Here is a 14312-nt window from a genome sequence, read left to right as displayed (position 1 = left end):
GCTCACAGTAAACCATTCCAAAGCTTTCATTTGAGCTCAGTTTACCTCAGCAGGTGTTTTAAGATCATCTGGTTTCTCCCATGTGGATTGCTTTGTTTCAGTATTATAATAATAAGTTCTTCCATCAGGTGATTTATGTTCAGTCCATACAGATTTCTACAGGAAAACATAAAACAGATCATCAAAGAGGTATAAAATGTGCTTTTCTCTGGAATGGTTTAAAAAACGCCAACAGCAAAATTCAATACAAAGGGAAAATGGTGAAACCTGTTTAGACTGGTCTTCAGTTACCGAACTGTTGACTGTGGTGGTTTGCTGGGCTGAACAGACTACTGGATGTCCGGTCTGAGAAAAAGAAGAGACATTTCTGAAAATGCATACCCATTTCTCCTATTCATTTAAAAAATGCCAAATAAAAAAGTACTAAGTGGGAAACTGGTAACCTTCACAAGAGCCAATAGCTATAAGTATGGCAAAAACATTACAACTTTAACCCTGTTTCATTCAGAGTTAAAGCTCCATTGATTTTGCTCACTTATACCACTATAGGAGCATAAAGGCATAGCAGACACCTGTAACGATGCCTGCTCCCAAGAGACAATTCTTCATTCCTCCTTAAAGTGCTTAGAAGTTATATCTGCCCAAAGCCTTGAGACCAAGTGTGCTAAAAAACAAACATTAATCCATCAGAAACACAATATAAAAGTCCATGGCAGTTAAAAGAGCTCAGCACACCACACATTCTAGTCCAAACTCTAGTCCTTTAAAATAATGACTTGCTAAATTTATAAATGACAAGACTACAACAAAGGGATGCATGCTTGCTACAGGAATACATATGCCATTGGAGCTTTTAAACGCCTTATACTAGTTGTGGACTGGTGTTCTGATGATATATTTTTTTAAAAAGCTTGATCCCTGAGCTTGGAAGCTGATCTATAATGGGTGAGTACTAAGTGAATTTACACAGTCGCTGTATTTCCATTAAGGCTTCTGAAGCCTTATTTTGCTTACCTGAGTTCCTGGAGGTGTCGTACCTACAAAAAAAATATCAGAATGAGAAAACAGACAAGTTATATTTTTCCCCCCATCCCAGCTTACTACAAAAGCGGCTTACTGTAAAAAAAATAAAAAAAAATAAAAAAAATAAAAGATTTCAAGAAAACTGAAGAAAAGTTATCAACCAGTGACTGCAGTTCAAGCAGATTATCCATATGGATTAACATTGCTGGAACAGTCAGGCTTAGAGACATCCAGGCAAAACTCTTTAGAAAACAATGTACAGCTGCTAAATGCATCTCCTTGAAGCACTGACTGTTTGAGATGAGGGTATACAATGAGACATGACCTCCCGCAAACACAACTTCTGCTTATACAGACCCCAATTCAAGGAAGCAAACTATTCAGAGCAGGAAATAAGCGTGGGCTTACCTTCCATTGTGCTTAACTTCCAATGGAGACTCGATGTGCTTAAGTATTTTCCTGAACCAGACCCTTGGAATTTGAAATAAGGACTCCAATGAAATTGACATAGAGGGACAGAAATGTGGATAATCTACTTCAAGAACTACAGTTACTGGTAAGTGACCTTTCTTTCTCCTTCAGTATTTCAACTAAATAACCACTCTTGGAAATTAGCTAGTTCTAAGTCCTTCCTGTAAGTGAGAACTTGGTTAAATTATGGAAGAACTGCTTTCCTGAATTGTGCATCAGTTACATAAGCCAAGTTAAAAGAGTTTTGTGTATGTTCAAAGCCCCATGTAGCCATCCTCCTCCTTACCATTATGGACTAAATGTTTGAGGAACAGTTTACAAACAAGTAACTTTGCCTCAGACAATCAATCATTGATTGCATCAGTTTCACTAGTAAATTTAACTCAACTCACAGATAGGCAAACTTTTCTCTGAAGCAGTAGTTCTCAACCAGAGGACGCAAGGACTTGCCAAAGGTGCTGTGATGTCAGCACCAACACCACTATTGCACAGTAAAATTTTCCCATGAGCTTCTTTTCAGGATGCATGTCAGAACCACGCTGAGAAGCAGCACCAGCAGCAAGGTGCTCCTACTTGCACTACATTATGCAGGCAGGCGTGCTGTTTCTGCTGCTGCTTTTCCCAGTTTGACTCTGATTTGCCTCCTGAAAACAAAGGTGTATGGGGAGTTCTACCTGGGAGTGACAGCAGACTAGAAATAAATGCTCCATAATGTAATACAGGCAGGCACGCCTTTCTGCTGCCACCATTTCTCAGTTCAGATATGACATGCCTCCTGAAAACACAAGTATGTGGGACAGACTACCATCTGCCCCGTGTTATCTCTGTCTCCAGGGGATACTGTGCACAGCTGAACAGGAAAGAGCTGTGGCAAGAGCGTTTGCTCCTGCTACAGCCACTTCCCAATCTGGCTCTGCAGGATGTGTGTAGTGCAGCAATGTGGTGAATATAATATGATGATCTAATTAATTACTAATGTACTAATGAATAACAGAATTATAATGTTCATCTTATAAATAAGCATATTTTAAAATATTTTTTTAACCTGAATGCTGTTAATTTTGGAAAAGTTTTGGAGGGGTGCTACGAGTGTAAAAAGGTTGAGAACCACTGCTCTGAAGAATACGTGCCAATCTGGACGTGTGATTATTCAAGGGGCAAGAAAAGAGACATGACTTTAAATGCACTCTGGTCTCAATGCTTAGTACTGTAGGAAAATTCAGGCTGATTGGGTGTCTCAGTAGCAGAATCTAGAACAGAAGACAATACTTGAAGGAGGGAAAAAAAACACACACACCTCAACACACCACAAGCTAACAATGCCATGAGCTAATTGTTAAATGTGTGAAATAATTCATTTAAGATTAAATGCATTAAACGAAACAGAAAAGGCACAAAATAAGGTTATTAAGCATATAAAATGGATGACATTTAAAATTTTTTTTCTATGAAAGCTCTCTTTTCTGAAATGTGCTAGGAAAGAAAACTAAGAGCTGAACATAATATCCAACTATCCCCCCTTTATTTATATAAACTCCCTACAGCTTCATTTACACCATTTTTGAAAACTTAAAACCTTTATTTTCTAGGATACTTAACAGAATTTTGCTTGAAAGGCTTTAAAAAATGTAATGGATTGTTGATACATACCTGCTTGCGTATCCATACTATTCACTCCTGGCTGTAAAAACAATCAACAGATTTAAAACACATAACATAATTATATTAAATGCACTAAACATCATACAAATCCAGTGATTCTCATCTAAGGTGTTGTGATGCCCTTAAAATCCCTGGGGTGCCTTAAGATCCTCTCAAGGATGCTGCAGGGTGTCTCACAATGTGAGTATTAAGTATGCAAACATAATTCTCGTAATAAATCAAGAGATTTCAAACAGGAATTCACAGGGTTAAAAACATTCTGACTTGGTATGGTCTTTCTATGTCCTTTGCAACAGAAGAAATTGTTCTATTATTCTTCTGTAGTAAAAAAAAAAAAAAAAAAAAAAAGTGAAAATGAGTTGGCATTCTCCGAGGGGTGCCTCGAGTCTAAAAAGGTTAAGAACCAGTATATTAATCCATACAAATGCAACAACTCCAGAATCCAAAGACCACTTTAACTTAAATATGAATTCTTTTCCCTTTCCACTCTAAGTGACCTGATAATTCCAGTTCTATAAGAACTAACTAAGGATGCACCAAATCGGTTTTCAGAAAAAAGGCAATACATTTACTAATTCAATTAAATGTATTGCCATCTTTCTACACAACAAAAAGCACTCTGCATAGCTGCAAAAGCCATTATCCAACACAGGATGTTGTATAATACTTTTAGGCTTCACTAATTCAAAAAAGTTTCAGCCCCTGTAAAAGAGATAGTCTTTAGACACATAACTGGAAGCAACTTTTTTTTTTAAGCTTTAGGTGAATTAAACTTACTGAAATGTATGTAATGTATTTCATGTAATCTCCTGACAAGGTTTAACAGCCTCATTTTCTTTAATAGGAATTAACACAAAATAATCTATCTTGTTTAAGAAATGCATTCATAGTAATAACCTGAAGTTACTCAAGAAGTACTGAACCAAGAAGGAACTGCAGTCCTATGGTTTTCATTTGTTCTACCCTGTGCAAATCAGTCTTGCAACCTTCAGGGCATTTGGGAAAAAAATAAGATTCTCAATCCATTGGTTACTTTGGTTTACAATATTTATGTTGCAAAGAAATAGTGTTCTCAGTGGATTTCAACTTTTAATTCTGTTGTACTTATAATATGCTCTGAGGAATCCATGACCTTGATGAGTGAGGTTTTAAAAAATAAGTTTTACATAAAAATCAGGAGAGGGACAGTATGCTAAGTGCTTTTAAGCATTTTTCCTGACTTCACACAACCTCAGGTAAAGCCTTAACTTGAAGTTTATCATTTATTGGAGTCAATCCTTTGTTATTTAATTTTTTTAAGGCAGCCTCAACAAGACATAATTAAAGATAAGCAAACCACATTACATGTTAGCACATTCAATAAAAGACACCTCCAGAAAAGAGCAATTAACGTTACCCAAGTATTTGTTTTACTGAATCTTGCTTCATGCACTCATTTACTTGCAATAAAACTCTGAACACGTTGAATATTTGTTTACAAGGTAAATAATCCTTTTTGAAGAGTGGTTTAACATTTTCAAAGCATGGATAGAAAAGAATGACACAAGTGATAAATAACAGTTACTAATAAACTGATTGGTCATGTGGGAAAGCACATTTAACCAATTTCCAGACCCCCAATTTCAGACATAAGCAATTTCAAATTAGGTTTATCTGGAGAGTGAGGAGGTTTCCTGCTATTTCATCCACCACCTGTTTTGAAGTATTTCTATGGCACTGTGGCCCCTGGCAGATATTCAGTTAAAATACCATGGAATCTGATGCACTATTATCCACATTCACATTTCCTGCCATATTACATGTGAATGGAAGGGGGTGCAATTGTGGGACTGGGGGATCAGATCCCAAACATGCCACAGCGCCAATGCAGGGGAGCAATGATCCCAGGCTCCCCCTGCACTGAAAATTAGCAAAACAGTCAGCTGATCTCAGTTCCAGCCTTGGGAGCATATAGTGCCAAGGGCTCCAATTCACCCTTGAGGCTAGGAATGCCAATCAGCTGACTGCTACTCCCAGCCTTGGAAAAGGAAGTAATGTGTGGTATGCAACACAACCCTTGATTCGTACGTAGCCCCGAGGCTGGCAGCCACTACTGCTTCCAGTCTCCAGGGTGCACGGGGAGCCTGGGTCACAGACGCTGGAACAAACAGTCAGCTGATTTGCACTCCCAGCCTTGGGGACACATGGAACTGTTGACTGTGATGAGCCCCTGAGGCTGGGAGCCCCGATCAGCAGATGCTTGGCCACTCATGCAATTTAAGGCACAATGGGAACCAGTCACAAAATTATTGCAGATACTTTGTGTAATAACCTCGGGACTCATTCATTTCATCATGCCATTAACTGCATTAACATGGGACCAGGTTGCTCAGACATTAACTGGTTAATCATGTCTGAAGTGACCCCCACGATCGGACTTTATGGACTGAGACGCTCTCTCCGAGCCACTTCCTCCAACATTGCGGACCACTGTAACAGGTATGTGTGTATCTATCTCCTTTCCCTCTCAGCGTCGTGACCCCCCCCTCCCCCTTCCACATCCCCCCACCCGCAGGCTTAGTTGGCTAACATTGTATCATATGTAACCTAGTCGCGTTCCCCTCCTCTCCCCCATCCCTCAATTGTTAGTCCCTCGCTCGGGCGCTTTGTATTTCCATCTCAGCTTTGTCATCTTTTTCCTGGATTCCCCATCCAAAACATCTACTAATAAAAGTCAATCTGCTTATGGGCTGCGTACTTCTATTTCTTTTTAAAATTATTTTTCAGAAAGAAGTTCTTCCATCACACCTCATTGCTGCCAAGTAGCAAATACCAGACGCCTGAACAAAGTCACTGTATTTCCAAATAGAATGGTTCCAATTACTTTTCTGGAAATTAAAACTCTTATGATAGTAAATGCAATGTCTAGAACAGTGTTTAGCATTATATTTTCTAATAGAACCAACTCAAATCAAAGCGTACTGGAGTCATTACATAAATCTCACCAGTTTCAATGAGCTTTGGATCAGGCTTTATATTTACAGAAAACACAATGCTTGTTGTCTGATGTGCTGTAAATTACTAGCCTTGCATGCACCTACAAAAACAGGTAATCAATTCCTTTTTTTAATCTAAAAATAGTTATTTTAGCTATAAGAACGAACATTATTCTTCTTCATATTCTAAAACAGTTTAATTGTTTATTTCCCTAACTACTACATTTGTAAGTTTTAGTGAACTGATCTTTGTAGTCGGAAATGTAGTTAAAGGTTTAAATCTAGATATACTGGGTATAACATACCATCCCAACTCCTTTTAAATCTCCTTTGACCACAACGTGTCTGGTTTCCAAAATTTCTTCAAAACTTCCCATAAACAACCTTGCTGGAAACCCATGCTGAATCTGCAAGCTAATTGCTGATGGTTCTGTTCTTGGTTACTTTTATTAAAGGATTTAAGGGAGAAAATTCTGAAACTTGTTCAAAATTGTATATAATATTTTACCATTATTTTGTGAACGCTCAAAAGCTGGACTTAACTCTACAAAACTGGCAACAGCATCCTAAGGAAATGATGCACACTACAGAGTAATATAAAAGCAATTAAATTAGCTGAGACAAATGGAAATTGAAAAAAAGACAAGTTTAAAGATTACCGGGACCGTTGGCTGCATGGCAGCTTGGGACATATGGGACATCATCATTCCTGGCATCACTGACTGCATCATTCCGGGCATCTATGATTAAAATATTACGTCAAGTAGGTTTCAGGTAATAAATACATTGCACCAATCTGAAGCCTCTTTATGATGAAAGGATGACAACACCTAATGATTAATCTACACAGGAAACATGCCTATTAAGTACCCAGACAGAGTAAACACGTACACAGGTTTTATACATACATGTATATAACATGTATGAAGTTATACAATTCTCCTTAAACTAACATCATAAAGTCAGAAAATAGCTTAAATCTCCTCCAATAAACTTTAATTTAATTGATGTACCACACACTAAGCATACATTTCAAATTCACCTATGAAATATCAGTAAAAGCAGCCATGACACTTGTCATTAACAGCACTATCCAGATCAAAGGCAAATCAGCAAAAGATAGCAAGGTATATGGATCAACTGATGGCACTCTACCCTGTCATGTTGGCACCCTGAAGCAAAACAGGAAAAAAAAAATCAACTTTATGGAAAGATTTCTCAGAAATTCCAGGGTAAAACAACAAAACAAGGTAAATATCATAAATGCTAATTCAGGCTCTAAAACTGGTTCCTTGTTTCGATGCACCTCTAAACCTGAATGTCTCTGTTTACTCTCACCTACAGGATAAACATAATACCTAAAGTACTTACTTCACAGAAGTATTATGAGAACAAATACTTGTAAAATTTTTCAAGCTAGACAGTGATACTGGAGTTAAATATTCCTGATACAGAAGTTCTTGAACTGTTATAAAAAGTCTAGAAAAAACAAACAATATTAGCTAGTTTGAAATGCTTCCTTTAAAATAAGGAGGAAGCATTTCAAACTAGCTAATATTGTTTGTTTTTTCAACAGGGACAAACCAGCACTCATTACATGACAGTTAAAGTTCAGATTTCTTTAGGGCTACAATATGTGCTCTCAGGAGACCAAAACCTGTACGTGATATTTGATCAGTCAACTTTATCTGAGTGTTGATACTCTTAAAAGCCATCATCACAAACCTGATGTACATTTCAGGTTTGTTTTTAAACAGCCTGAAAGTTTCCTTCATGTTTTGCAATTTCCCCACACTTTTCATTGGTTCTGGCTACTAGGAATGGATAAGCCAGACACAAGTGGAAAAGAGCACAAATACCAAGTACTATATTCATCTGGTCACTAATTAATCTGTCCCCAAAAAGGTCCTGAAAATTCAACCCCCTTTATCTTTCAATTATCCCCTTTTACCTTTATAGTCCTTGGCAGGCTGGCCAAGTGACCCCCATCCCCCTTTATCTTCAGGGAGCATCAGGTAACCACTCTCCTCCCATCTTGTATCTTGTGCGGAGAGAGGGATATTTGGAAGGGCTACTGCTCCACCCTCAATCCATAAGGCTTCCTTGGGAGGGTGAGGAAGAAAGGAAAGTTTGGAAGGCGGCCCCTCCTATTCCTTGCCATCCTGTAGAAGCAGGAGAAGAAAGTGCTCTTGCCCCACTGCTACTTTCAACTAAGTCGGATCTGAGAATGTGAAATTCCCTGTAAGCCCTTGCAGAGGTACCTAAAAAAGCCTTTGGATTCTTCACTATTGTGGAGCCTTTATGCATCTAGAGTAAATCTAGCTTCCTGGGATAATATCACAGAGTTGTACTCAGGTCTAGAGCCTCTGTGGATTGAAGACAGGGGAAACAATTACTCTCATTCTCATGAGACTTTCTTATAAAGTAAGTAGGGCAAGCACCCTACCAGTTGATCATTCTAAGACAAAATGAATGGACCACTTGTTCCACCAAAACACCCAAGAACAGAGTTATCAAAGAGTGTCTCCACCCAGAAAGCTTCATAAATAAAGCACCTGCTAGAGATAGGGCTCTAGCATCCAAAGAGACAGACTAACTTATTTATCGGGCTATAAACTTAGAGGCAGGATAAAAGCCTACTGGCCATACAATTCATCAGACCTCTACCTCTCTCCCACCCTAAAATTCTTCTATCATACATATCAGAAACTTCCTGGCTATGTTATTTCATTACAGATTTTGTTCATATATGTTTAGTGAACTGCTCATTATGTGGAAAGAAGAGTTAGAGATAATGACACAAGAAAAATAGAATACAGGCTAAAAATTACTGGAAACCTTTTACCATTAAAAAAAACCCCCAAATACATAACCATTCCCTGTGTACTTAGTAAGATATGGACTTACCATGCCAATGACTTTGCTTGCATCCCATTTATCTTTTTCAAATGTATTAGGTATATGTTACGAACTAAATAATAACATAAGACTGCCGTATTGCATTGTAGAGCTTGAAAAATGTCCCACACATGTGTAAGAGCTATATCCACACATATAAAAAATTAAGCTATCCTTTTCTTGGACCCAGTAAGACGCAAGGGCTTCCCCTCTCCCAAAACCCTAGGAAGTATGGTGATAGAATTTCTTCTATGGCATTGGCCAGGCCCAGATCCTTCTTAGGAATTCAGTGTTAGTATTCAAACTCCTGAAACTCATTCAAACACTTTTACTCCTTCAGACTGATGAAGGAAGCAGTCATTCTTCTTGCTCCTAAGCTTGTCAATTACATTCAATTTCTGCTTAGGAAGGCTTTGATCACTAGTAGCTGCACTAGAACAAGAAAATGAGGAAGAGAATTGCCTGTTTTTAAATTCAGAAAATAATTAGCAATCATAAACAGAAGGAATACTCATGGTTTTAAAAAAGGAAGTTCAGTCTCAGAAATGTTCCTTTGCTCACCAATCTGAGCAGTCATTTTTTTAAGATTTGCATTATACTAGCAGCAGCCAGCGTATTACAAGAGCATAAAATAATCCTCAAGAGACATCTAGGAAAAAACTCCTACAAAGTCAGGAGACCATTAACTTTATATTTCTTCTTTCCATCCTCCTGTTGTTTTCTACCATTGTTTATGAGAGTTGGTTAGCATCATGTTAAAGAAAAATTCTCCAGAAACTGAAGATTCTTATTAGAATTAAGTTCTATATTTATTGTGATTTATAACTATATGCTGTTACGTACACCTTACTTCTCTTGAGTGACTAAAGGAGAATTAACTAAGCTATCAGTGTTATAACTTGTGGATCTGAGTGACAGATTCCAATATAGGGCTATTGTTTTTCTTTTAAAATTTGAAATCATAAAGTAGCTTCATTATTTTTTATAGTAGAAACAGTATCTGTAGGACACACAAATGATACATAAGAAACCCGGGATTATAAGCCTCATGATTTCTAAGGAATGAGAGACTTACCAGTCTAATTATTTCTGATCATTCTGGAGAAAGTCAAATAAGCTGCCTTACCTGCCCCATTGGTGGTCCTCCCATTGGAGGCATCATCTGAGGCATCATACCATGTGGAACTGGTGGCATATTTGGTGGTCTCTGGCCCATGGGGTGCATCCCCATGGGTGGATAGTGAGGCATGCCTGGATGACCCATCTGAAAGACAAAGTTAATAAATGAAAAATATTGATATTAACACGAATGCAAAAATTAGAGAAATCTCTCAATGGATATACAAACATTGCCTTACAAGCCAGTTTAGTGTTGGTTGAAAGAAGATATGTAGAAAATTCACTACATCAAAGCATTTATGTATTTATGATGTACACAAATGGACTATAACTACCAAAAGTTGTCAAAAATGTACAAAGTTAACAGACCTAGTTAAAAATTCCAAAACAACGGGGAAAAAAAATATTCCCACAACTTGCAAATTAGCATGCACAAATCCAACAAACCAAAGGATAAAAGTATTTTCACACATGGCTCTGACTGCTCAATGAAAACATTACGCATGTAACGGAACTGATTTGATAGAACAGTGTATTTCTCAAACCATTTTCTAGAAACAACCATCGGGCTTTTTAAAAAACTATAGGGCTTTTTATGGGCATTAAACTTTTTAGTAGGGGTGGACTGATTGAGATTTTTGGGACTGATTGAGATTTTTGGGGCTGATACAGATAGCTGATATTTACAGAGGCATATCGGCTGATACCAATCTGATTTCCAACACAGCTGCCTCCAACTGGGGGCAAGGTCAGGCATTGCCCAGGCAGGGCGGGCTCCCATCACTGTTTGCACCCTGGGAGGACATGTCCCCCAGATCTGCCCAGGGCAGGGCAGGGTGCAACCAGGGCTGCACAGAGCTCTTCTTGGCAGGGGCTGGGCTCAGAGTGGGTGCCAGTGTTGTTGGGAGGATGCTGCATCCATCCCAGATTTCACCACCACTCTACTTGCAGTACCACTGCTGCCAGCCAGCCGGTGCAGCCCCAGCTCTTCCCAGTGCATAGGTGGAGGCAGGGCATTGAGATGGGGCTGTGCTGGGCAGCTGCAGTGCTGGGAGCGGAGCAGCGGTGAAATCTGGGATGAATGCAGCATCCTCCCAGCGCTGCCAGCACCCACTGAGAAGAGCCGGCTGCAGGCTGCTCCACCCAGATCTGGGGACATGCCCCCGGGGTGCCCCCCCCAGCTCCACCCCTTACTTCCCAGGCAGCACCTGCTCTCTCCTTGGGGGGGAGGGAGGTGCATTGATTTGCACCACCTACAGCCCTCCCCCCTCTCCCTCCACCACACCAGACTTACCAGCTGGAAGCAGCACTCCGCACTGCCAGTTGTGCTGCACTGCAGCTGTGCACAGCACACACATTTATTGACTGAATTATCAGCCCCATCTGGCCGATATCCAATGCAGCCAGTTTTCTTTATATATATATATATATCAGTGTACTCTACTTTTTAGAGTTTAAACCACTTTCCTCCACAGAACAAACATTAATTCGGAGAATAGCTGTCTTGCCGAGAAGTGCCTGGTCTTTACTTATCTGCTAAAGGGCTTTAAGTTTTAAAAAACAACTGGTACCCAATTTATTAAAATAGTTCTTTCCAATATTTTGGTTATTGGAGATTAAATCCTTATAGTTATAAACAAAAAATACAAGGTGCATCTCTCTACCTCTGCAGATCTCCATTACATTGAAGAGACTTCATAGGCGTTTGGGCTGGAAGGGACCCCGGAGGATTATCAAGTCCAGCCCCCTGCTCCAGGGGCAGAAAGTCAGCAGTGATCATAGGATCCCAGCAAGATAAGCATCCATATACGTCTTGAAGGCATTCAAAGTGGGTGCTTGAACTGCCTGCCTCCAGCAGCAGTCTATTCCAAAACTTGGAGGCTTGGACAGTGAAGAAGTTCTTTCTTACGGCCAGCCTGAATTAGTCGTGGCGGAATTTGTGACTGTTCGATCTTGTCATCCCTTGGGGCATTCTGGTGAACAGGTGTTCCCCCAGATCCTGATAAATTTATAGGTGGCCACCAGATCAGCCTGGAAAAGTTCAGGTTCAGGGGTGAAGACCCCCATGGATCTCAGAGATAAATTAACTTTTAATTTCATTACAACCTCGTAGATCCAGAATATGAAAAGTTTAAAAATACTAAAACTTGATTTAAAAATTAAATGGCAGCACTTTAAGAACTGCATTTCTATCTTGCTTTCTGGTCTCCATTTTATTTCAGGCTTTTTCACCTGTTTTCATTACATCAGCAACTAGTATTACATAAACTGATATACCAAAGTGAAAACTATTCTGATTTAAAGCATGAATTTCAACTTTCAGATGAACAAGAAAAAATTGTCTAGCTCCAGTGTGTATTGAGAAGAATCACCAAGTTCATTTGAAACACAAGTGGAAAAAAAGCAAAAATAAAGTAATCAGTGAAGTGTCACTTTAACCCAAGAGAACCCTGTGGCAGCACTTGTTTGTAAAGTGAAAGCACCTAAAACTATCAGATCTTGAACTTGTCACTTACAAATAATTTTAAAATAAATGTTTGCTTAGTCTACCACCACCACAGCTGCTTGCCCAACATTAAATACAGCAGGTCCTATAATACCAGTTAAAGGAATTGGGAGTTCCTTATAAGAGCCATTTCCTATGCACCCATTTAATAGGGTTACTGTTCTTTGTCACCAAGTCACATACAGCATAAGAAAAGCCTCAGAGTGAAGGCTGAGCAATATTCTCATTTGAATCATGCAATTGCATCCCTCAACCCTGTAACCAACTTCACTATATGAACTTGGTTACAGGACTTCTTTATATGAGAAAGACTGAGGTAAAAAAGTGGCTTCCCTGGAAAGATCCTCGTTAGCAAGACAGCAAACGGAAGGGGGTTTGACAACAGTCTTAAACTGCTCTCAGAAGTTACTTGGGCCGAACAACCTGCAATACTAAGCCAGGATCCCAGAACCCCATCATGGGTAACAAGCGAGGCATGACTGGGAAGGTTTCAGTTGGCAACAAAGCAGGTGCAAATTGAACAAAAACAGAAAAGATGTCAAGTAGTTTTGAACTCTTGAGCAGTTCTGAGCCTGGCAGTAGGGCAGGAATCACCTGCCTAGGTCCTGACACGGACAGCCAGAGAGAGAGGGATGAGTGCCCCCTGTTAGGGCTGGCACCTGTTCCTGTCCTCCCTGCAGGTGGGAGGGTATGTCCTCACACAGAGAAGCCCTCCCTGGGCAGCAGAGCCGGGCCCCGGGACCAAGCACCAGGCGCCCTCGCAGCAGTCACGTGGGGCCCTTCGAGCGCCCGAGCGGCCCCTCGACGGCGGCCGAGAAGGACCAAGGCAGGCGCGCGCAGAACCGTCCCGCCACGGTCCCTCCCCCTCGCCCCGCCCTCCCGCTTAACCCTTCACTCACCATGAGGGAGCGGTCTCCGCCCGGCCTCATCGACGGGTTGAGCAGGCTGCCCCCACTGCAGCGGCCGAGCAGCCTCCCCCGAAGCTGCTGCCGCGAGGGCCCAAAGGGCATGAGGGGCTCGGGCTCCCCGCGGGGCGGGAGCAGCGGGGCCAGCAGGCTGACAGGCTTGCCCGTCGGCCAATCCGGGCGGCCGCCGAGCCGGCCGCTCTTCGGTGATTGGTCCGAGGCGGCGGAGACGGGGCGCACGGCGTCCCCCGGCGTCAGCTGCATGAGGGGAGGCGGCTTCGGCAGCGAGAACGGCAGCGGCTGAGGCGAGGCCGTGGCCGCCGCCGCCGCCGAGTCCCCGCCGGACATCGCGGCCCCGGCCCGACCCGACCCGCGGAGCCTCGGAGTGAGGGAGCGAGCGGGCCTAGGCCCCGCGCCAGGAAGCGTGGGCGTGGAGTGGGGGCGCGCGGGCAGGCGACGAGACGATCAGGAAGCGGGCGCCGCCGGCCTGGGCCGCTCGCCACCGGCGGGGGTTTGCACCGGGCTCCGGAGCTCGCACGGGGGGAAGGCGCTGCCGCTGGGGGCGCGCGCGGGGAACGCTGGGAAGTGGTCACGTGGGCGGAGGAGGCGGGGCCGAGGGACGCACCATTCGCGCTTGAGAAGGGGGGTGGAGAAAGCGGCGCTCTGCTAACGGTTTGGCTTAGCCCCCACCCCCGGAAACCCCGCCCCCCCGGCCTCGCGCGCGGGTTGGTAGGTGCTGAGCACGAGCCGCGC

General features: G+C 41.8%; 1 protein-coding gene across 4 annotated transcripts in view; it reads right to left on the bottom strand.

Annotated features, from left to right (window-relative positions):
- Positions 1-14126, bottom strand: part of PRPF40A (pre-mRNA processing factor 40A) — a 44683-nt gene extending 30557 nt beyond the window's left edge. The window contains exons 1-8 of one of the 4 annotated variants that reach the window (XM_090045706.1): positions 13554-14126; positions 10156-10293; positions 6791-6871; positions 3145-3175; positions 1432-1494; positions 1015-1037; positions 268-345; positions 46-156 (exon numbers count right to left, since the gene is read on the bottom strand). In XM_090045706.1, coding sequence (XP_089901832.1) covers positions 46-156; positions 268-345; positions 1015-1037; positions 1432-1494; positions 3145-3175; positions 6791-6871; positions 10156-10293; positions 13554-13907 — 879 coding nt within the window. In that variant the 5' untranslated portion in view covers positions 13908-14126. The remainder of the gene's footprint in view (positions 1-45; positions 157-267; positions 346-1014; positions 1038-1431; positions 1495-3144; positions 3176-6790; positions 6872-10155; positions 10294-13553) is intronic. The other 3 variants (XM_090045708.1, XM_090045707.1, XM_090045709.1) reach the window with 3 other exon arrangements.
- Between the last annotated feature and the right edge of the window lie 186 nt (positions 14127-14312).

Source organism: Crocodylus siamensis, chromosome 4, assembly GCF_052110815.1.
Source record: "Crocodylus siamensis isolate JL-2025a chromosome 4, ASM5211081v1, whole genome shotgun sequence".
Taxonomy (NCBI): Eukaryota; Metazoa; Chordata; order Crocodylia; family Crocodylidae; genus Crocodylus; species Crocodylus siamensis.
Note: the sequence above shows the minus strand (reverse complement) of the source record. Positions and strands in the feature narration are given on the sequence as shown.